Raw genomic sequence first — 22,159 nt, 5'->3', positions numbered from 1 at the left:
GTCTGAGGAAGACAATGACTTTGTTATGAAAAAACCAAAATAATATATTTATGTTAGAAAAATATATACTAATATATAATAAAATTTTCAAAAAATTATAAGCTCCATAAAATAAATGGGCTTGAGTCAATGAACTCTCGTGCCTCTACACACGGCCATGTGTGAAGTCCCCACTACTCTTCCTCCATAAACTTCCTTCCCCATGCAATCGGTATCATATGATAGAAACGGAAAGCATTCTATCCAATTCAGGGCTGTGACAATATACAAAATCCACATCGGCCTTGATTGACTTCTAGCTGCTATTACTATCTGAATTAAGAGCGATGAGCTGTACAGCTCATCATGACAAATCAAGTACAATTTATTAATTATTCGATAATTCTTTTTTTATTATTTATTTAATGTATTTGAGTCTCATTCACGATATTGGATAGTTGTGTACCAGTGATCGAGTTCGTTGGCTATCTCCAATTTGTTTGGATATTTCTATCAATTTTAGATTTTTTCTATTTTTAAATACACTACCTTAGCCGATGTACTATATTTCATAACCCACGAATTTTTGTAGGACGGTCTCAGTTCAATTTTATAAGATAAATTTTTGACTCGATTCGATTCATGAAAATATTACTCTTTATACCATAGCATTACTTTTTACTGTAAGGACCGAATAAACATGTATTTGTGATATTATCTTACTAAGTACCTACTCGAAACATAATTAAAAGTCTAAAAGAGTTTCATCCAATATGTTGTACATAAAATAAAAAAAAAACAGTTTCATAAAAAATTATAACTCATAATAAATAATTTCAAGAATATATTGATTTAAAAAAGGTTGTCGAGCAAATTTTAAAATTCAATCAATCAATACAGTGAAACTTCTATAAATTGATAATGTTGGAATCGTGAAATTTATTAATTTAGATATATATATATATATATCATATAATCGATAAATTAATAATTTATTATTTGAAATAGTACTTTTTGATCTAAGAAACATAAATTTGATCACTACAAATACTAATCATTTCATTATCTAATCACACAAACCAAATGCAGCCTTAAGGACAAATGTGACTTTTGGAACCAATTATATATACGAGAGGAAGCGACTACTTTTCATAATTTTTTGTTCCAATTAACTAATGCAACACAAAATCTTTCGCAAAAATTTATGTGAGACGATCTCACGGATAGTATTTTGTGAAACGGATCTTTTATTTGGGTCATCCATGAAAAAATATTATTTTTTATGCTAAGAGTATTACTTTTTATTGTGAATATCGGTAGCATTGACCCGTCTCACAGATAAAAATTCGTGAGACCGTCTCATAAGAGATCTACTCCAAAATCTTCGTCATGAATTATGAAAAATTAGAGATGAAATCTAATTACATGTAAATTTCAAGAAAAAATAAACAATTATAAAATCATATTATACTAAATTGTTGTTCTTATTTAGAAAATGTGTTAATTAAGGGTATATATATATATATATATCTCATCTCAAATTCAAACTGGTGAAGAATGAATGTTATAATATTTCTAATTTAACTAAGAACATAAATTAGAACGACAAAAATGAGCTTTGTCTTAACAATATAATTGGATATAAATGCTGTAAAGAAATTATTGTTGGCAAACACCAGAAGAAAGGAGAAAAGAACACAGTCAAGGCTGCCCTCGTGCCTGCAATTAGATGAACATCAGTTGTCGGATTGATCATTTGAATTCGGAGATGGAAGCATAGCAAGCACTACAACTCCACCCACAGCCGCCATGATTGCGCCGCCCACAAACGCCGGCAGATTACCTCCTCCGAACAAGGCGTCCCACGGTCCACTTATCATCGATACAAACATCTGTTTAGAAAACAAGAGAAGCTTTATACCGGGTTTTCCATGCATAATTTTCGATATATGATCAATGTTCATTGGATATACACTTGGAATAATAAGCTAATAGTATTTCATGGATTAAAAAAGTTTACCTGCGGAACAACTATTGCCAGATTTAGGACTCCCAAAGACAGACCTGCGCATATTATATGTACATAGTATCAATATATAATTACCTTGATTAGATGTATAAATATATATATAATTTTTTTTCTTAGCCCTAAATCTGTTCCAAATTTATACCTTGTCCGGAACCAGAGGTACTGGAAAATATGGACGCCAAAGCAAATGGGATGCTGAAAGTTACCTACACAATCGAATAGATTTGTTTAAAAGTATCCATCTTTATTTATTGTAAATTAATTAAGAAACAGAGTTTGATGCAACGTACTGATAGAGGAATTCCGAGAACAGCAAAGAGAGCCAAAGCTCCGGCCTTGACACCTGCAGTCGGCGGAAGAAGGGAGCCGTCGGCGGCGTGTTGGCGATTGGCGTCCGCCAACTTAGTGACCAAAACTGTCAATGCCAAGCAAACAGCCAACAAAAAGCTGACACCACCCCACAGTTTCTTGATTTTTCCGAACCCACGAGCAAAGAATTGCACCCCCAAAGAAGCGAACCCCAAGACCACAGAGTTCAACATCAGACCCAATGCGCCGGCGCTGACCCCGAGATCGTACAATCTCCCCTTCCCAATGTTTCCGCCGTACACTTCCTTCCCCATCCAATCTGTATCGAATAACAAGAACGGGAACCACGCGATCCAGTTCAGGGCTGTGGCGAGCATTAGAATCCACATGGATTTTGGCAAGTTCTTCAGTTCTCCGAATAGCTCCACGAAAACTCGGATGCCTCCCTTTTTGTAGTCTTCTGGTTTCGCAGAAATGGCGGTCTCCGATACGAAGGTCAGTGCTGTTATGGTCAAAGTCAACAAAAGGAATATGGAGATGAAGAAGCAGCTCTTGAGATTTGCGCAGTAAACTTCACAGGCGGTGGTTCTGGTGAAGGGGAAGACCTTGTAGAGTTGCGGGTATGATCCGGCGGCGTAGCCGAGCACGTTCCCGACAGCCATGAAGAACGAGTACAATGCATTCGCAGCCGCCATTTTTCTTGTATTTCCGCATGATAAATCTGCCAAGAATGCTCTGCAAGGACCCTGAAACATCACCAAAAATCCATGTCAATATATTTTGTGTAATAAACCGAAAGAGAAAAAATTTTTATAAATTTTACATATACCTGTAACATGTTATTGGCAACATCAAGAACCCAAAAACCGACGACAAAAATAGCAACAGCCCTCGGCTTAGAAGGTTTCGCCAGAGAATCTCCGGCGATATAGCCTAAATCAGCGGCGAATCCAATAAGAACAATGGCAACAACAACAAGCGCTGCTCCGGAGACGATGAAGGGGCGGCGTCGGCCAAAGCTGGAGGTGCATCTATCACTGTAATATCCAACTATGGGCTGAACTAGCAATCCCGAAACTGGACCACATAGCCAAATAAAAGCAGACCAAATGTGGGGTATGCCTAGTAACTGAACGTAAGGGGTCAAAAGGGAGAGTTGCAGAGCCCATCCAAACTGCACACCCGCGGCTATCGATGCCACAAGAATGAATTTGATCACCGGCGCCGGTGGTGTTGAGGGATGTACGCTTTCAACTTCCATTGCAAAATCCCTCTGTCACTCTCTCCTTTTTCTTTATATATGTATATATACTTTTGTGTATCTATGTACAGATATATTTACATGCAGCTTTGTTGCGGGTGCAGCGGAAGGGGATTTTGGTACTTGCAAGGTTCTGAAATGCTTGTCGAAATACCAGCAACGGTTTGTATTCTTGATAAGAAATGGATGCATGGGGTTGTAAGATATTATTCTATGTCACGTGTAAAATATTTCTTTCTTTATATCTTGATTAAATATTAATTTTATATCATCAATGTATATATCAAGTTATTTAAAAATATAAAATTTATATGATCTAATAATATTATAATAAAAAAGATATTTATCGACATAACATAAAGTAGCAACTCTAACCCATTGTACTTGCTTAGCTTAAAACATGACAAAAACTTGTGTTAGACGGTCTCACGGATCGTATTTTGTGAGACGGATCTCTTAATTGGATCATACATGAAAAAATATTACTTTTTATTGTTAATATCGATAGGATTGACCCGTTTTACAGATAAAAATTTATAGATCGTCTCACAAGAAACCTACTCTTGAAATATCCAGCAACACCATCCATTTCTTTCGAAAAGGTCATTATATGATTGGCATGAAAAGATGATACGGTCTTGATTTAATTAGTTTTTACCATTTTATCTTCCTTTTTCTTCCCAAGTTGACATCGAGAATCATGGTTTGCCATAAAAATCCAACGGTCCCTTTTGGTAGAATCAATATAATAATGATTCATAATTTGTTTGGGAAAATTGTCTTTCTAGTTCTCTTTTGTTATTTTGCTATTTTTGTTATTCATGCTATCGAATATCAGTTTTAGTATTTTATTTTTTGATTTTTTTATGATTTTAGTAATTATTTATCGAAAGTGTTGATGTGACTCGACATCGAAAAAAATATTAAAACTGTCAAAAAATAATAATAAGAGATAAGATTGAAATTTGACAACATATTTTTAAAATATCAAAATCGCAACGGAGAAAATATTCATGACAAACAACAATTTTCTCGAATTGGTTTTTTTATTTATTAGGTTCATTTTTTGCCATATATATTAAAATTGTAAACCAATTCCTAATATAGTACGAGGAATTAATAATGGATAAGTAACAATATATCGGAGACGTATTTTAGCCCTATATTTTTGCCTTAATAAGTTGATGAATTGGATGATTTGATTTGGATAAGTTTCAAATTACTCAATCAAAAACAAAGATTTGAAATTTATTGTTACAAACAAAAAGACTACTATAAACAAAAACTGAAGAATTCCAAAGTGATATATTTGAAAAATTATCCAAAAATATAATTTTATGAATTTGGATAATTAAATTGGAATTTTTATTTCCAAATCCTTGTATCCAAATACAGGTAAAACAAAAACTTGTGTGAGACGGTCTTACATGCCGTATTTTGTGAGACTAGGTCTTTTATTTGGGTCATCCATGAAAAAAGTATTACTTTTTTATGGTAAGAGTATTACTTTTTATTGTGAATATCGATAGGGTTAATCCGTCTCACAAATAAAGATTCGTGAGATCATCTCACAAGAGACCTACTCTACAGATAATATATTTATGTGGTGCTAAATAAACAAGGTGACACACTTTCCTTAATTTTCTTGAATTGAATTATACAAATATATATATACGGATGCGCTAGTTGTGTATGTCGCCCGATATATGTATGATATATTAAGTTTTAATTAAAATATAATTCCATTGTCCCAACTTATTTATGCTAAAGATTTTATCTAATTATATTTAACTTAATACATAGTGTGTGTGTGTGTATTCTATGAATCTTATAAAATATATCTAGATTAACTATATTATAATATTATTATAGAAAGCAATGATTAATTTAAATATTACAAATATTTCATGGGATTTGGCGAATAATAGAGTTTAAAAACGAATACGATATATTATACATCATAATTAGCTGGATGCATTAATTAAAGGATTTATTATGTGTGTATATATATATATATAATATATGTGTGCGTGTGTGTGTTGATATTATGTAATGAGTGGGTCTCATGTGAGACCGTCTCACGGATCCTAATTTGTGAGACGGATCAACCTTACCGATATTCACAATAAAAAGTAATACTCTTAGTATAAAAAGTAAAAAATTTTAATGAATGACCCAAATAAGAGATCTGTCTCACAAATACGACCTATGAGACCGTCTCACACAAATTTTTGTCATATATAATAATGATTATAGTTTATATGTGAAATTAATAATCAATAAACTGGGGGATATTCTTCAAGAGCATTAAGATCACAAATTGCATATAATACATATATTTGGACCAAGTTAGAAAATGTCTAGCTTATTGGAGCATATATGCATGTCCAAAAACAAGAGATTCAATTGATTCCTTTAATTTTGATGTATTACTTGATTACTTTATAATTAATGATTACAGATTCAATGCATTGTCAAAACATAAAAACTTCACGGTCTCACGAGTCAATTTGTGCGACATATATTCTATTTGAGTAACTCATGAAAATATATTATTTTTTATTGTAAATATGAGTAGAATTAACATGTCTCACGAATAAATATACGTAAAACCCATGACAAGTTTCCTACTCTTGTCAATTACTTAGCATAAAACTCATCCCTACATTTGGAGGAACTTATTCAAGAAAATAGTGGGCCAGATGTCTTAAATTGGACGCGAAAATTTATTGTATATGGAAAGGGAGATGATATTTATATCTACATTATGCACACTTTATTTTGACTTTTTGCATTAAAAATGAACGAAATTATCCTTAATGTCATTTTAGTTATATCATAAAAACGAACACTTTTTAAGCATTATTTTTAGACCGATTTTTTTTTAATATTTGCTAATTGTTATATTAATTAGAAATTTTTAATTTGGTACATAAAAATTTTAAAATATGATTGGAAAAAAATTTAAAATAAAGTGTACAAATTGAATATAAATTATGCATCATAATATTAACTATTCATTTAATCTTGTAAATTATTCTATGTAATTGATTTCATATCACTTTTGGATAGAGAACATGTTGAATTATTGTGTGACAATTACAAATAATTTTTATACCTATTTTAAAAAATCTAGTGTATTTCATATTTGCACTTCAAATAATATTGTTTACGACACACACACTATTTTGAATTCTTATATTATAAATGGACAAATATACATTTTTAAAATTATTTCATTGTATGAAACAAATGAATAATATTCAAATAATTACTCAATTTTCGTATATTTTTATATGCAAAGCTTAATATTTATTTATTTTTATAATTTTTCTATTGTTGGAATGAATACTTTCAAAATAAGAAAATTTCAAATTTTCTAAGAAATACATTCGAAACTAGTGAATATTAATTTGAATCGATTGATTTTTTTATTTCCCATAAATATTTTTAAATTAGTGATTTTATTGTAATAATTTATTTTTCTATAATTGGTGATATTGCTGAAATCCGGGATGGTAACTGGAAGATATATCGGATCTTCACTTGTGGAGCTCGGATCAGACCTTCGAAAGGTAGCTGAGAGTTCGGATCTTCACTTGTAGAGCTCGGATCGGACATTCGAAATCTGGAAGCACAAACATGAGTTTTAGAAGGGGGCCGGAAGGTTGTTCCGGCGTAGCCCATCCGATGATCAAGTCAGAGAACAGAAAAATGATAGAGTAATATGGGTGCTGAGAGAATATAAATATATATGAGTCCATAAACAATTAACGAAACCAGGTATTTATAGGAGAACAATAGAGTCTTGATTTGGTAGGTTTAGATTCTCAAAATCTTGAAAGATTTGGGTATATCTTGTGCTAGATTTGGTAAGATCTTGTGCCAAATTTGATTAGATCTTATTGGGCTTGACTCTCTTGGGCCTTATTTTTATGGGCTACCCGTTAATATCTAAATATAAGCTCTCTTAGGCAAGAGCCCGTCCATATTCTGGACCCTGTGGGAGCTCGGCTCGGGAGGTCGGCCAGACTATGTCCAATCGGTGTGATAACAACATATGGGAGGTCAGCTCGGAAACTCGTGGGAGCTCGGCCTTGGAGGTCGACCCTGTCTTTTCTGCCTTGATTACGGGTGTTTTGGATGTCGGGCTAGATGATCTCCCGGATGACCTCCACGTCTGGATGTCCTGCCAGGGGTTCCTGAACGCTGGACTACTAACTGTCTGGGCTATTGAGAGTAGGCCGGGCACATCCTCGTTCCTGGGTATCAATTGGGTTCGATCTTTTGATGAAATTATTATTTTTAATTAGGTGTACAACATATATAATCAAAATATTTTAGCTATGCAAACAAAAGTACGATCGAAATTATAGATTAAAAAGATTAAATTATTTTAAAAATAGATAAAAAAAATATTTTTAATTTATTTCATACAATAATTCACTTTATTGTTTATCCGAATGTGTATTTATTAGTGCTATCTCATATCACTTTCGACTTACTATTTTCGTCGCGACCTGTTAGACCTAGGGGTGTAAACGAACCGAATACGTTCACGAACTTTTCGAGCCGGTTCGAATAATATTTTGTTCGAATTCGAAATTATCGAATTCGAGCCGAACTCGAACATGTTCGAATATTTTTCGAATCGAATTCGAGCTAAAATTATATTGTTCGATTGTTCGCGAACTTTAGCATTATATTTAAAAAATAAATAAAATATTATTAAGTATATATATATATTCGAATCGAATCCGAACTCGAGCCTCAGTTCGAATCGAATTCGAACTCGAGCCTCAGTTCGAATCGAGCTCGAATCGAAAATAATAAAAGTTTGAGTTTCGAATCGAGTTTCGAATATGTTTATTCGAATTCGAGCTCGAGCTCGAATACTGAAAATTTCATAAAATTCGATTCGATTCGTTTACAGCCCTACTTAGACCGATGAGTCAATGAATCGAAGGAATTATTCATCGACAGCACATTAATATATGAATGCCAAATTTCCAGCACAATAAATCAATCATGAATTCCGTAGTAAACACGTCTCTACCAAGTTAAGCACCTGCAGAAACACGTTTCTACGAGATTTTATCTTTTATTTTTTTTTTATATATATATATATACACAATTTTTTTTTAATAGAAATTCGAATAAAAGTTGTTAAATTGTTAATTACACAGTTGATTGCAAAAATCCAGCTAGAACGAAGAGGAATATAATTTGCAAGATAAACTAATCCCTCCGATTCCAAATCCATAAGCGCCAAATTCAAGCAGCAAGAGTGATTTGAATACATCGTACACACGAATTCGAAACCCGTTCCCGATCACGAAATCCTGGGGCTGCGATATCTCTTCTTTCTCTTAAATTTTCGTTTTCTTTTTATGTGGGGAAGGGGATGTTGCGATAGTTGGGGTACATATGAGAATTGAGTCCCAGATTGTAGTGGTGAAAGTGTCATTATTGCAAAATATCGATTTCGGTCGGTCATGTATACGGCTAATTTGATTGGGTTCAGCTTGGCTGTAGGGTCGAGTGCGTTTATTGGATCCAGCTTCATTATTAAAAAGAAGGGTTTACAGCGGGCCGGTGCCTCTGGCTCTCGTGCTGGTATTTTTGTGGTTATTTTTTAGTTTGTTTAAACCTTTCTGTCGTAATTGAAGTTTTTGTTTTGTTGGTTTTACAAAGTTCGAATTTTGAGCTTAAACGCGAGACATGTTGCTGTTTACTTCCTGGGCTTATGATCATTTTTTTTTATCTATGTATTAGATTCTGGAGTGCCTGCAATTCTGAAGTTTTTTATTTATTGAATTTGGTCAGCATGTTGCTAGTTCTATCAAATCTTCATTATCCAGACCTTATAGTTAATGATAAAAAAGGAAAGATTAGGTCTTTTCTTTTGTCCGTTGGTTGAATAAATGTGGTAATAAACGAGATTAAAGCTGTGGTATATCAGAAGGGCATGTGGTTGAAGTTGGTATATTTATCCCCTTTCTAGATTATTTGAATATTGTGCGCAAAATAGTCGAGAAATTTTGAGTGCGAGATCAGATGATGCCTTCTCTGAAGACATGAAAAAGAAAACAAAGTGGAACATGGACTAATTACTTGCATTCATGTGTTTATTCTTGTGGATGTGATTGTTCGCAATCTGTTATTTTGGCAGAAATTTTTGAAATAATTTAAAATCATTTTTCACTAAACCTTGATGCTGGTCAGTCTTGCCTGGTTGATAAACCGAAGTATTATTTCGGTGTTCTTACTAACAATGCTCGATTTTCTAAATGAAGGTTCAGGAGGGTATAATTATTTGCTGGAACCACTTTGGTGGATTGGCATGGCCACTAGTAAGTCTTGCTTTTAAAGTGAAAGTCTGACCATGTATTCGAACTTGAGTGTCTTTTAAATTTTCAGTGATCATTGGGGAATTTGCCAATTTTGTGGCTTATATGTATGCGCCTGCAGTCCTTGTCACACCACTTGGTGCATTAAGTATAATTGTCAGGTAATTATGAGTAGAGTTGTCATTTCTAATCCAATTTTCTCCCTTCCCAGAAATAAGAACCTGGCGATCTATCAACTGCAGTACTATACAGTTGATGATCACTATCCAATATAACTGATGACAAGCTTTACATGAGCTAATCCGCTGTTTTTCAATTGTAGTGCTATTTTAGCTCACTTCTTATTGAAAGAGAAACTGGGGAAGCTAGGAATACTTGGATGTATTTTATGTGTAGTTGGTTCTACGATCATTGTGCTTCATGCACCTGCTGAACACAGTATCAGCTCAGTCGAAGAAATCTGGGAATTAGCTATACAGCCAGGTCACCACTGTTTTTTGATACATTTAAGAGTTTATTTCTTTTTTCAACAGAGGAAAAGAATGAGTGTTTCTAACACTTTGGGTGCCCAGCTTTTCTTTCATACACAGCTTCGGCGGTAGCTGTGGTTTTGGTATTTGTGTTGCATTGTGAACCTCACTGTGGGCAGACAAACGTCATGGTTTACGTTGGTGTTTGTTCAATAATTGGATCCTTAACAGTAAGTACTTGACCATACTACTAAGTCTGAGCGATTTATGTCCTTATTCTATGTCAAAAAGGCTTCATCACGCGAGTGTAACTCTATATTCATGTTATTGAATGATCATTCTATTACCTTACTATTTAAACCCCTTTAAATAATTTTTATCAGGGATTATGCTAGTACAAGGTTGAATGTCTATTGAGCCTCAGTGGCGTATTTCTTGGCGCACATTTCATCGAGACCTCCTAAGGTTTCATCTAATTGTACTAAACACCACCACATCAGGAGTTTGAATACTTGCAGCGAGCCTCAGTCGTTACTGAGGTTTGGTTTACCTTCAGAGATGCTAGCTTGAGTTTGGTGAACTTCACCATTTTCACTGCATGTTTTAACTGGCGCGAGACAATGTTGAGACCTATGTGTTTGTTTATATTACCCTGTTTTTCCTAGAGCTACTGATTTCTGTATGGGACTAGGTGTAAATAGGAGTATGAAGGAAATAAGTATTTTTCACAATAGACAAATTGTTCTTGTTGCTTCATGGATGAATTAAAATTTGTGGCTTCACTGTAGGTCATGAGCATTAAAGCAATTGGTATTGCTATAAAGCTCACGTTGGAGGGCTCAAGCCAGGTAGCCCGCTTCGAATCCTGGGTATTTGCCATGGTTGCAGCTACTTGTATAATCACTCAATTGAACTACTTAAACAAGGTTGCGTTCCTTTCCTTTTGTTAATTTATTACTGCTTTTAGTGACTAGTTTATGCCACTTTTTTGACAATGTAAAGTAAATTTATTGAAAACTTTTGCATCAGTGTGTAATGGGCAAGAATTAAGGACAAGCTGCTGAAATCAATGATGAAGTGGTGGAAGATTCAGAAATAAGGAATTAATAGAAAGATTTTATTTACTTTCTTTTTTCGATATTGCATGCATTCTAGCCATAGATATAGGAATTATGGTCTTCTTTAAATATTGCATGCATTCTAGCCATGGTTAAGGGAATTACGGCAAGTTTCTTGCTAGGAAAATTAATTGTCTTCCTTGTATTTAAATGACTATTGTTGTAAGGTATAAGAATATTCAGAATTCTAAAATCAAATAGTGAAAGTAAGATCATGAGGTTCTCTTAAAACGAGCCTCAAAACCCTATCCAAAACACGTTGATCGTCTCATAATGTGATCCAAACCTGGGACCATAACACAATGCACCCATCATTGTACTCATGTTCTTCAAATTCCAAATTATCTTTGAGGTTTGGTGCCCTGTACCATTCATCAGAATTTTCTTCGAGTGATGTTTCTATTTTGATATTCTCACTCCCTTAACTGGACTTGTTTCTTTCCCAGGCATTGGACACTTTCAACACTGCTGTCGTATCTCCAATTTATTATGCCATGTTCACATCGCTTACGATTTTCGCCAGCGCTATAATGTTCAAGGTAATAGAAATTTTGCATCTTCGGGTGTGGGTGTTGGTGTTGGTTCTTTGCGTTAAAATTTCTTATCTGTTTTCTGCTACTTTAGGATTGGTCAGGTCAGAGCATTAGCAGCATTGTCTCAGTTCTATGTGGGTTTATTACTGTTATTTCTGGCACAATGGTTTTGCACAGTACTAGAGATCCAGAAAAACTTCCATCTACGGGTATAGGCTCCACTTCTTATATTAAACAGGATAAGTGCGACTTTAAAACCATGAATATTTTGACTTTCAAGCTAGAATGTCGAATTTTGTAATCATCATTGGATTCTGTCAAGCAAAGGTCTATGACATATCTGACTTCTGGTACTTTTCAGATTATAATACAGCACTTTCTCCTCAAATATCGTGGCTTGTCCATGCAAATGGTGAGATATGGAAGCAGAAAGACAATGATGAATTGCATCCTGAATTCGTGGCATTTATTCAGCAAGACCATTTTAAGTAGAGCAAAAGGAACTTTGATCATGAATTTTCAAGCTCATTCTCTCCCAGACCATTCTCTGATTTCCTAAGTTGTTTTCCAAGTTCTTCTGGTAGGAGCATTGAGGGAGACATTAATATGGAGTTCCAATAAGTTCATCGAAGTAATCAATCGAGGGTAAATTTCTGTAGGCTTTTCATGTCAAAGTGTAATGTAGCTCTTTTTCCATTCTTCCACAGTTTTCTTTGATCTGGCTTGGTAAATGAATAGCTAGCTGTGCAGTAGTCATTATTAAATAATGTTTTTTTAATGTCAACATTGGTGTATATTTTTTTGTACGAACTGCGGCTCTGGACATGACAAAAACTTATATGCTTTCGCATAGAGATGTAGTGAAGTATATCTTTCTCCTTGTATAACTTATTGTCTTTCTCTGACTTTCTTTTTCATGAAGATAAGTAGTATGGTATCAATATCTTGGCCCAAACCGCTAAGCCACCCTTTTGGGGTTAATGCACTATTTGTTGATAAAAAATGAAATGATGAATTAGTTTCACATTTTGGAAGTTGGAAAAAGCACCATCATAGGACTTATGAGAGATTATTTAGTGGGAACAAGTGCTGTTGCTGAAAAGTTTCATAACTGGCACCTCTGAATGAACCTAAATTCCAGTCGGTCGAACATAACTTGGATTTATCGGCACAGAAGCACGTTAACAAATTCGCATGGTATTTTTCATCTTTAGCCGAATTGGAGATTCGTCTAATCTTGCAAAAATAGTTAACATAATGAATGTATGACATTATAGGGTAAAACATAAATATATACGACTCCAATGGTTCGTAATCCTTCGGAGTAATGAAGGAGATTAGTACATGAAAACAAAACAAAGTACCTCGAATATAGTGATAAGTAAACATAAAATTTCCGAACTGCGTGAAATCAAAAGGAGTTGACGTTCTCCCTTCCAAAACATGTGAGTGAAACCAAAGAAGGAACGTGAAGTATTGCTTCAACAGACCCGCAGCACGCCATTTCAATGATATCGATTTTCGAGGTAGTTTTATTCTTGTTGGAGTAATAGAACATGTAAAAATCACCCCATACTATCAATATATCCCCGTTTTTGAACACTTTGATAGGGTTTACAAGCTCATAGCACTCACCAGCAAGATTTGGTAGCTTGCTGATCACAAATTCTTTAGTCCAAGATTTCCCAACACCATAATCCTTCATTATCCAGATAAGGATATCATTCTCAGTGGTATTATCGCTTACGGATAAGCAATCCCCTAAAACCACCAAGCTCCCCAAACACCTGGACCTATATCCAGGCAGAGGAGGAGCAGAGAAGGTCCTAAACATTTCTTTATCAAGATCCAAGCAAGATATCAGATAGGAATCCTTTAAATCTCCAGCCAACCAATGAAGATTTCCATTTAGAAAAGCTCCAATCGAATAGCAGTTGTAATACAATGGGGGACTTGGTGTAATGCTTCTCCATGTCCCAGTTGTTCCCAGCGTGTAAACATGGCAATCGGACCTGGGAATTCTTACACACACTCCTGTCTGATCGAGTTCGGACTCGTGAAATATCCGGACCACCTTGTATTGGCAACTTATCGTGCTTACCCCGAACCCATATGTGACCATACTAGGAAACTGAACAAAACTCTCAAGCGTTGGAAGTGATATGTACTCGCGTCTGATTGGATTGCAGACGTAAAGACTGTCCATATGCCCGACGACACGCAAGCAAAGGAAACCATCAACGGAACCTGATATCGTTTGACACTTGAACTCCGTGATATCAAATATTGTGACTGGACTGTAGTTAAGGTCATGCCGTTCGACCTCGGGTTCGTCTTCGAATCCAAAGATCTTGAGCAAGCATGACTCCCCAAGATGTTGATAGATAAGGAGGCCAGCAGATGATTTAGAAAGATGGAGCTTGGAGAACTCGGGGGACTCGAATAACTCGAGCCACACCTTGCAAACGCATTTGAGACGTGTGATGAGAAGGATAGGAAGTCTTGAAAGAATATTGGTAATGATTTCCAATGGTAGATTTGTGAATTGTGAAGATTGCTTCATCGTTTACTTGGTGATCGCTTGAAGATGCTGTTATTTATATATATATATATATATATATAAATAACCACATTTAATATCTGGATTTTTTCCCCATTTTCTAAAACATTTATTTCATATAATTAACAATATGCCTGCCATATTAAATTAAAAATTAGAATTGCAATGCATAATAATTTAGGAGTAGGTCTTTTGTGAGACGGTCTCACAAATCTTTATTTGTGAGACGGGTCAACCTTACCGATATTCATAATAAAAAGTAATATTCTTAACATAAAAAGTAATACTCTTTCATGGATGACCCAAATAAGATATCTGTATCACAAAATACGACTCGTGAGACCGTCTCGCAGAAGTTTTTGTCATAATTTAGATATTTACAAAATTATTTAAAATAAAACAATAATTTTTTTTGTGAATTTTACGTATGTGTTTAATTGTTTTTAATTTTTATTGCAAAGCGAGTTTGAAGAAGATGACTTTGAGGCAACTTTCTCATCTTTTTGACTGAAAAAATACACGAGTTTAACATGTATTTCTTTTTAGGTATGAATTGATAATATATAATTAGTGTGATTGCTTGTATGCAAATTGGTTAATTTCCTAAATCAATAATATTTTTGCTTTTTATATCAGAATCAGAAAGAATAAAAACAGAGAGAATTTTCACCGATATGCTTCCTTGAATGGATTCATACGCAATTCCCATGAATCACACGAGTTAAATGAGATTAAACTAACTTGGTTAGTTTTATGACAATTAAAGCATTCTTTTTATTATAGTTAAAATATATTGATTAAATTAAAAGACATTAAGCGTAAAAGCAATCATCTTTTAAAAAACTGGTGTAATGAGTTTCTAAAAAATGTATTCTCGTGCTTTATAAATCATAATCTCCTCGTTGTTCTTGTGCTTTATAAAATAATTGTACATATCACTTCATCGATACTCACATAACTCTACAACCATATTAACTATTTTCCATATATATATATGTACGTACTTATTGAGAGCGTGAATCGATCAATGAAAATGTTTACATTAAAAACTTATATGTTTAGTACATAAAAACAAACATATTAACATTAAACATAAATTCAGAAAGAGTGAATGTTTCTTGCAACACATGTGAGTGAAACCAAGGCTGGAACATGAAGCTTTGCCTCAATGCGCTCAGCGTAATCGAGTTCGAAAAGATCGATTCTTTGAAGTAGTTTAAGTCTTGTCGGAGTAAGAGAACAAGTAAAAATCACCCCATATCATCAGCATATCCCCATTTCTGAATACTTTGAGCGGAAAACAAGCTCATAGCATTCATCAGCAAGATCTGGTATCTAGCTGATTACAAATTCTTTAGTCAAAGATTTATGCACATCACAATCCTTCATTATCCAGATATCAGAGGTATTGTACAAGCAATCCCCCAAAACCACCAAGCTCCTCCAAACAGACCTGCATCCTGGAAGAGAAGGAGCAGAAAAGGTCTTGAACAATTCTGTATCAAGATCCAAGCATGATATAAAATGGGAATTCTGTAAATTTCCCACCAGCCAATGGAGATTTCCATTCAGAAAGGCCTCGATGTAATAGCTGCCACAATGAAATGGGGAAGCAGGTGAACTGATTCTCCATGTCCCGTTTGTTTCAAGTGTGTAAACATGACAAACAGACCTGGGACATTCGGACCGACTTGTATTGGTCGCTGACCGTGCTTACCCCGAATCCTTATGTAACTATATTAGGAAACTTAAAGTAGTGAACTAAGAAGGAACATGAAGTATTGACATCAAACATAAATAATCAAAAAGAGTTGACGTTCTCCATTCCAAAACATGTGAGTGAGACAAAAGAAGGAACGTGAAGTATTGCTTCCATAGCCCCCGAGGCCAGCATCTCAACAATACCGGTTTTTGAAGCAGTTTTAATCTTGTTGGAGTAATAGAACAAGTGAAAATCACCCCATATCATCAATATATCCCCATTTCTGAATAGTTTGATAGGAAAACAAGCTCGTAGCATTCACCAGAAAGATCTGGTATCTTGCTGATTACATATTCTTTAGTCCAAGATTTCCCAACGTCGTAATCCTTCATTATCCAGATAACGATATCATTCTCAGAAGTATTATCGCATACGGATAAGCAATCCCCTAAAACCACCAAGCTCCCCAAACACCTGGTGTATCCAGGCAGAGGAGGAGCAGAGAAGGTCCTAAACATTTCTTTATCAAGATCCAAGCAAGATATCAGATAGGAATCATTTAAATCTCCAGCCAACCAATGAAGATTTCCATTTAGAAAAGCTCCAATCGAATAGCAGTTGTAATACAATGGGGGACTAGGTGCAATGCTTCTCCATGTCCCAGTTGTTCCCAGCGTGTAAACATGGCAATCGGACCTGGGAATTCTTACACACACCCCTGTCTGATCGAGTTCCGACTCGTGAAAAATCCTGACCACCTTGTATTGGCAACCGATCGTGCTTACCCCGAACCCATATGTGACTATACTAGGAAACTGAACATAACTTTCAAGCGTTGGAAGTGTAATGTACTCGCGTGTGAATGGATTACAGATGTAAAGATTGTCGATATGCCCGATCACTCGCAGGCAAAGGATACCATCAACGGAACCTGCTATCGTTTGACTCCTGAATTCCGTGAGACCATATTCTGTGATTGGAACGTAGTTAAGCTCGTGGCGGTCAACCTCGAGTTCGTTTTCGAATCCGAAGATCTTGAGCGAGGGTGACCCCCTGAATTGTTGGTGGACAAGGAGGGCAGCAGATGATTTAGAAAGATGGAGCTTGGAGAACTCGGGAGACTCGAATAACTCAAGCCACGCCTTGCAAACGCATTTGAGACGCGCGATGTGAAGAACTGGAAGTCTCGAAACAATATCAGTGACGATTTCCAATGGCAGGTTTGTGAAATGTGAAGATTGCTCCATCCTTGATTTGGTGATTGCTTGAAGGCAATAACCCTTTAATATTTAGATTAGATTTTTTTTCCTGAAACGTGAAAGATTCTCGTATGACTGCGCGGTCGGAATTTTCTTCAGTCTTGGTCAAAGATTGAAATTTCTCTTCCATGATTGTTTATTTTATTCATGACATATAAATACACAGTCGTCATCGTTTGATGAACTCTGAATAAATCAGAGAACTAATACGTGAACCACGATATTCAGATAAACCATGTTAAGCAATTAAGTATTATACGACACACTTGTCCGAAAAAGTGTTAAGCGTTCACTTATTCCTTCAAATCGAACTGAATTGTTTTTTTCGTAATTATTAATTAGCAGTTAAAATATATAGTTGGTTTATTACTGATAATTTTAATTTCCCAATGAATAACTTTATGGTTTGATTAATGATATTAAATACCAAATTAAAGTCTAATTATGAGGAACTAAATCCTACTTCAACATTTGGTCATCATTGTGACAGAGAGCCAGAGAGCTATTGTCATTGTGTTGGATAGTTTGTAATGTATTTTTGAAGAGATATACGTACAAAAACATGTATTTAAGCTCGTGGTATTTCAAGCTCGAATTCGTTTTCAAGTTCGAAAATGTTGAACACTTCTGAATTATTATGACTTAGATAGACAAGGAGGCCTGGAGAAAGATGGAGCTTCTGAATTGCGGGATATGCCTTATTGGATTGCTGTACTATATACAGAAAGAGAAAGATATCCTTTACAATCCTTGGTGAAATATCCTTTACAATTTTGGTGATTGAAGCTGTGACACTTGTCTTGGGTATGGACCACTGTGGCGTGACCATTCTTGATTGTGGATGCGGTATTACAGATGATGCGAGACGGTGGGAAATAGAAGTTCACGGTGGGAAATAGAATTTCACGACCTTGTATGCATGTATTAACTGTTTGGAATAATTTGATTAATGGAAACTATAAAATGTATGATAAAAAGTTTACTAGGGAAAGGAAGCTCTGTCATTGAATTGAAAACATTCTCCAATAGATGTAAACTTTCTTGAAACAATAAATAACATTACTACATGTAACAGAGTATTCAAAACTAAACAACACACAAACAGAATACACTTTATAATGATAAAAATAATTCAAAATATACAATTCGGCTGTGTTTTTTTTCTTTCATGTTTGATATTCCAATTCATGTTGACTGATGAAGAAGGTATTAGGAGACTCCTCACTTTATCTCGGAGTGTGATAATGAAGATGATGCGAGATCCCCATGCTTTCCGGAGTCGGGGAATGAAATTCCAGCTGTTCGTTGAGATGACGATGAAGAGGGAACTGGCAAAGACGCAGCAAAAGTTGATATACCACTAATGCTGCCACTACCAGTTACACTATGACCAGCAATGGACCCCCCTTCTGTTGCAGCCTTAGGAGCCCGTGGCCGATCAATTTCCACGATTCCCTCTAACATTTGAACCACTTTACCCATGATCGGTCTTTGAGATGGTTGCTCTTGGATACACCAAAAACTAACCTCAATTGCCCTCAGAACTTGCTCCATGTTCATCTCCTGGCCGAACAGCCTTTTATCAACGATTTCAGTAAAATTTCCCTTCTCATACGCCTCGTAGGCCCATAATGAAAACTTCTTGTTGTGGGTCGTTTCCGAGACGTCAAAGTTTCTTCTCCCACTCACAATTTCTAATAACACCATTCCATAGCTATAAACATCGGATTTCGAAGTTATGGGAAGATTTGCTAGCCATTCGGGAGCTAAGTAACCTCTAGTTCCCCTCACACTAGTCAAGGTCCTATACCGGTGATCCTTTGGATTGATGAGTTTTGCAAGACCAAAGTCCGAGACTTTGGCATTGTAGTTCTCATCCAGGAGAATATTCTCTGGTTTTACATCACAATGAACAATGCAGTCTCTGCATTCTTCATGAAGATATGTGATTCCCTTAGCGGTTCCTAGTGCGATATTATACCGAAGTTCCCAGTTCAAATGCTTCCCAGAATGCTCCTCATGGGTGAAAAGAAAGTTGTCTAGGGAACTGTTTCTCATAAATTCATATACTAATAGCCTATGCCGGCCTTCTGAGCAGAATCCTATCAATCTCATCAGATTCAAATGGTGGGTGCTACTGATCGTTGCCACCTCCATTCTAAACTGTTTCTCACCTTGCTCGATCCCCTCCAACTGCTTGACCGCAACAACAGTTCTATTAGCAAGAACACCTTTATATACAGCTCCAAATCCACCAGCTCCAAGCTTCTCCTTAAAGCCCCTGGTTGCCTTATTAAGCTCCTTGTAGGAAAATTGCACTGGTGCACCAGACGCATATTCTAGAAGAGCGTATTGAGCCGACAATCTCCCGAATTTGGGACTATTTCTAAAGAACAACCACCACAAACCACCCTCCGCAGCTAACAAACCAAGAATAGTCACCACCACCACCACCACAACAATCCATGCGGTTAACTTCCATGTCTTACTCGTCCCACGACTGGCAGAAGCCGCAGGGGGATTAGGTATCACCGGCCCACAAACCTTTACAAATGAAGTACTTGGAATTGCAGGAGATTGGTAGCCGCTAACAAAATCACTTGACTTCAAGAAACAAATACCTGATCCATCGGACAAGGATGTAGAAACTGTGCAAGGTCCGACTAGACAATTCAGCCTACAGGGATCAATCCCCACATAAAAAACCTGAGAGGACAGTTCGGGAAGAAAAGTCAAGAACTTAGAGTGATCCAACTCTAACATGGTCTCGCTCCCTGGGCAATCTCTGAGCTCCACTTTTCTCTCGCACCCTTTCCTGCTATCCATGGGATCAATCCAATCGAAATTCTGTGAAGGGCAACCACATACGGGGGATGATGAATCATTGTAACTACATATCCCCATATTTCCGCAGAATCCAAAAACCTGACACTGATCACTCACAGCAGCCCATCTCATAGTTGAAGTTCCACTACCTCGGGCAGAACTATAAATCCTCAAATTTCCATCATTATCCAATTTCAGAAACCTAAAAATATCACCTTCCTGGGCGTAATCACTGGCGTAAGCCAAGTCCAACGGAGCGGAAAGAGATGGATCTGAAAGTGTAACAATTCCAATGGACAGAATACTAAGAACGGGTTTTGTCAAATTTGAGTTCATAGTAGAATTCAACCCTGAGTTATAGTACTCGATAGTCTTGTTCCAAGAAAGCGTCAAGTTCCCATTTTCCCGCATCTTGAAAGAATATATGCCAGATACCAGAGTCTGATCGGCATTCAACTCTTGAGTGGGAACAATGGTGTCAACCGGGTGTTCAAAGGTTGACCACACAACTGCTCCAGCGGAATTCTTAAGCACGAAGTTCCCCGAATCTTCCAGGGCCGCGGAGACGACGCCGAGGTCAGCGGTGTCGGATGACCAGACGGGAGTGCTGGATGTCGAGGATGGTAGGAGCTGGAGGTCTCCCGAGGGCAAGAGCCGGATGATGGCGGAGGAATTTAGGGAAACGGTAGGACCACCCACTGTCCAGATGGCTATACTTCCGTATGCAATGGCGGCGACGGTGGTGGTGGAGGCGGGAACGTTAACGAAGCTAAAGGTGAAGGTGTTGTCCGGAGATACCCATTTGGATTTGGGGTCGGAAGCGTAGAGAGTGGAGCCCAAAGGAATGTCTGCAGCGGTGGTAGGGCCGGCAAGCAAGACAAGGATGAAAATCGGGATTATCAACGTTAGGTTTATCCACTTTTTGCAGCATCCAAACAGCAAAGACAACATCCCGAGGGAAGAAAATGCTAGCAAGACAGATATTGTTCTTGTGGTCGTCGGCAATGGCGACGGGTGTTGCCGGAGGGAGACTTTTGACTTCCTGCTTATCGAAAGGTACTGCACCATTTTATATTTTGTGAAAAAATAAAATAATACGTTTATTACTATTTTGTTTAATAATTATGTAAGCAATTTTTCCCAAGTCATCCTCGTTTTTCAAAGTCTCCACTTCCAGAATATGCTCCCCTAAAATATAAATATTAATGGTTTTTAATACAAATATTTTTTAATTTTTTTATTTTATCTTTATTTAATTAGTTTAAAAAATAATTTCATATTTTTAACTTCAGATATACTAAATATTTAGAGAAGTAATTAAATTGAAATTAGACAGGCCAACGAACATTAAATTTGTGAGATAGTATATTAGTTACGATAAAAACTTGTGTGAAACGGTTTTACGGATCGTATCTTGTGAGATGAATATCTTATTTGAGTCAACCATGAAAAAGTATTATTTTTTATGCTGAGAATATTATTTTTTATTGTGAATATCGATAGGGTTAACCATTGTCACATATAAAGATTTGTGAGAACGTCCTATTCGTTAGTTACATAATGTATTTCTCTTTCTTGAAACTCAATAGCTCAACTGATATAATAATAATGAAATCAAATTTCTATTTTTTTATACATATAAAATTTAGCTATAAAACCTGTTTTTACTACTTATCACAAAAATGTATTGTAATGTAAATACTTTTAAAATAACAAAATTGATCAATATAGAAAATATATTGTCTATAGTTAAAATTATATCA

At 35.8% G+C, this 22,159-nt stretch overlaps 5 protein-coding genes across 6 annotated transcripts; 1 reads left to right on the top strand and 4 right to left on the bottom strand.

Moving 5' to 3' along the window:
• Positions 1-1,575: 1,575 nt before the first annotated feature.
• Positions 1,576-3,738, bottom strand: LOC142551723 (sucrose transport protein-like). Its single transcript, XM_075661105.1, has 5 exons — positions 3,147-3,738; positions 2,299-3,063; positions 2,151-2,214; positions 2,000-2,043; positions 1,576-1,871 (listed from the first exon to the last, which is right to left on the bottom strand). Exons 1-5 carry the CDS (start codon positions 3,576-3,578, stop codon positions 1,716-1,718), a joined length of 1,461 nt encoding a protein of 486 aa, XP_075517220.1. The 5' UTR covers positions 3,579-3,738; the 3' UTR covers positions 1,576-1,715.
• Positions 3,739-8,731: 4,993 nt separating this feature from the next.
• On the top strand, positions 8,732-12,936 carry LOC142551722 (putative magnesium transporter NIPA6). Of its 2 annotated transcripts, XM_075661103.1 has the most exons (9): positions 8,734-9,194; positions 9,875-9,931; positions 9,999-10,089; positions 10,251-10,411; positions 10,501-10,628; positions 11,187-11,324; positions 11,963-12,055; positions 12,141-12,258; positions 12,411-12,936. In XM_075661103.1, the coding sequence occupies exons 1-9, from the start codon at positions 9,074-9,076 to the stop codon at positions 12,539-12,541; spliced, it is 1,038 nt and encodes a 345-aa protein (XP_075517218.1). In that variant the 5' UTR covers positions 8,734-9,073; the 3' UTR covers positions 12,542-12,936. The 2 variants fall into 2 exon arrangements, with proteins under 2 accessions (XP_075517219.1, XP_075517218.1); XM_075661104.1 differs by lacking the exons at positions 11,963-12,055; positions 12,141-12,258; positions 12,411-12,936 and adding an exon at positions 11,428-11,531 and having other exon boundaries at positions 8,732-9,194.
• Positions 12,937-13,311: 375 nt separating this feature from the next.
• LOC142550958 (F-box protein At3g07870-like) lies at positions 13,312-14,616 on the bottom strand. Its single transcript, XM_075660008.1, has one exon. It carries the CDS (start codon positions 14,610-14,612, stop codon positions 13,461-13,463), a length of 1,152 nt encoding a protein of 383 aa, XP_075516123.1. The 5' UTR covers positions 14,613-14,616; the 3' UTR covers positions 13,312-13,460.
• A 1,015-nt stretch (positions 14,617-15,631) lies between these two features.
• On the bottom strand, positions 15,632-17,704 carry LOC142551721 (F-box protein At3g07870-like). Its single transcript, XM_075661102.1, has one exon. It carries the CDS (start codon positions 17,556-17,558, stop codon positions 16,578-16,580), a length of 981 nt encoding a protein of 326 aa, XP_075517217.1. The 5' UTR covers positions 17,559-17,704; the 3' UTR covers positions 15,632-16,577.
• Positions 17,705-18,561: 857 nt separating this feature from the next.
• LOC142551720 (G-type lectin S-receptor-like serine/threonine-protein kinase At1g34300) lies at positions 18,562-21,486 on the bottom strand. Its single transcript, XM_075661101.1, has one exon. It carries the CDS (start codon positions 21,462-21,464, stop codon positions 18,792-18,794), a length of 2,673 nt encoding a protein of 890 aa, XP_075517216.1. The 5' UTR covers positions 21,465-21,486; the 3' UTR covers positions 18,562-18,791.
• Positions 21,487-22,159: the final 673 nt, after the last annotated feature.

The sequence above is a fragment of the Primulina tabacum genome, chromosome 7 (assembly GCF_025594145.1).
Source record: "Primulina tabacum isolate GXHZ01 chromosome 7, ASM2559414v2, whole genome shotgun sequence".
Classification (NCBI taxonomy): Eukaryota; Viridiplantae; Streptophyta; class Magnoliopsida; order Lamiales; family Gesneriaceae; genus Primulina; species Primulina tabacum.
This window is presented reverse-complemented; position numbering and strand designations above follow the sequence as displayed.

Excerpts from the sequence above, each read along its gene's own strand:
- LOC142551722 (XM_075661103.1), top strand. The coding sequence starts at position 9,074 with ATGTATACGGCTAATTTGATTGGGTTCAGCTTGGCTGTAGGGTCGAGT. Across the intron at positions 9,932-9,998 it reads GTGGATTGGCATGGCCACTA|TGATCATTGGGGAATTTGCC; the intron begins GTAAGTCTTGCT and ends TTAAATTTTCAG. Across the intron at positions 11,325-11,962 it reads AATTGAACTACTTAAACAAG|GCATTGGACACTTTCAACAC; the intron begins GTTGCGTTCCTT and ends TTTCTTTCCCAG.
- LOC142550958 (XM_075660008.1), bottom strand. The coding sequence starts at position 14,612 with ATGAAGCAATCTTCACAATTCACAAATCTACCATTGGAAATCATTACC.
- LOC142551720 (XM_075661101.1), bottom strand. The coding sequence starts at position 21,464 with ATGGTGCAGTACCTTTCGATAAGCAGGAAGTCAAAAGTCTCCCTCCGG.
- LOC142551721 (XM_075661102.1), bottom strand. The coding sequence starts at position 17,558 with ATGGAGCAATCTTCACATTTCACAAACCTGCCATTGGAAATCGTCACT.
- LOC142551723 (XM_075661105.1), bottom strand. The coding sequence starts at position 3,578 with ATGGAAGTTGAAAGCGTACATCCCTCAACACCACCGGCGCCGGTGATC. Across the intron at positions 2,215-2,298 it reads TTCTCGGAATTCCTCTATCA|GTAACTTTCAGCATCCCATT; the intron begins GTACGTTGCATC and ends TCGATTGTGTAG. Across the intron at positions 2,044-2,150 it reads TACCTCTGGTTCCGGACAAG|GTCTGTCTTTGGGAGTCCTA; the intron begins GTATAAATTTGG and ends TAATATGCGCAG.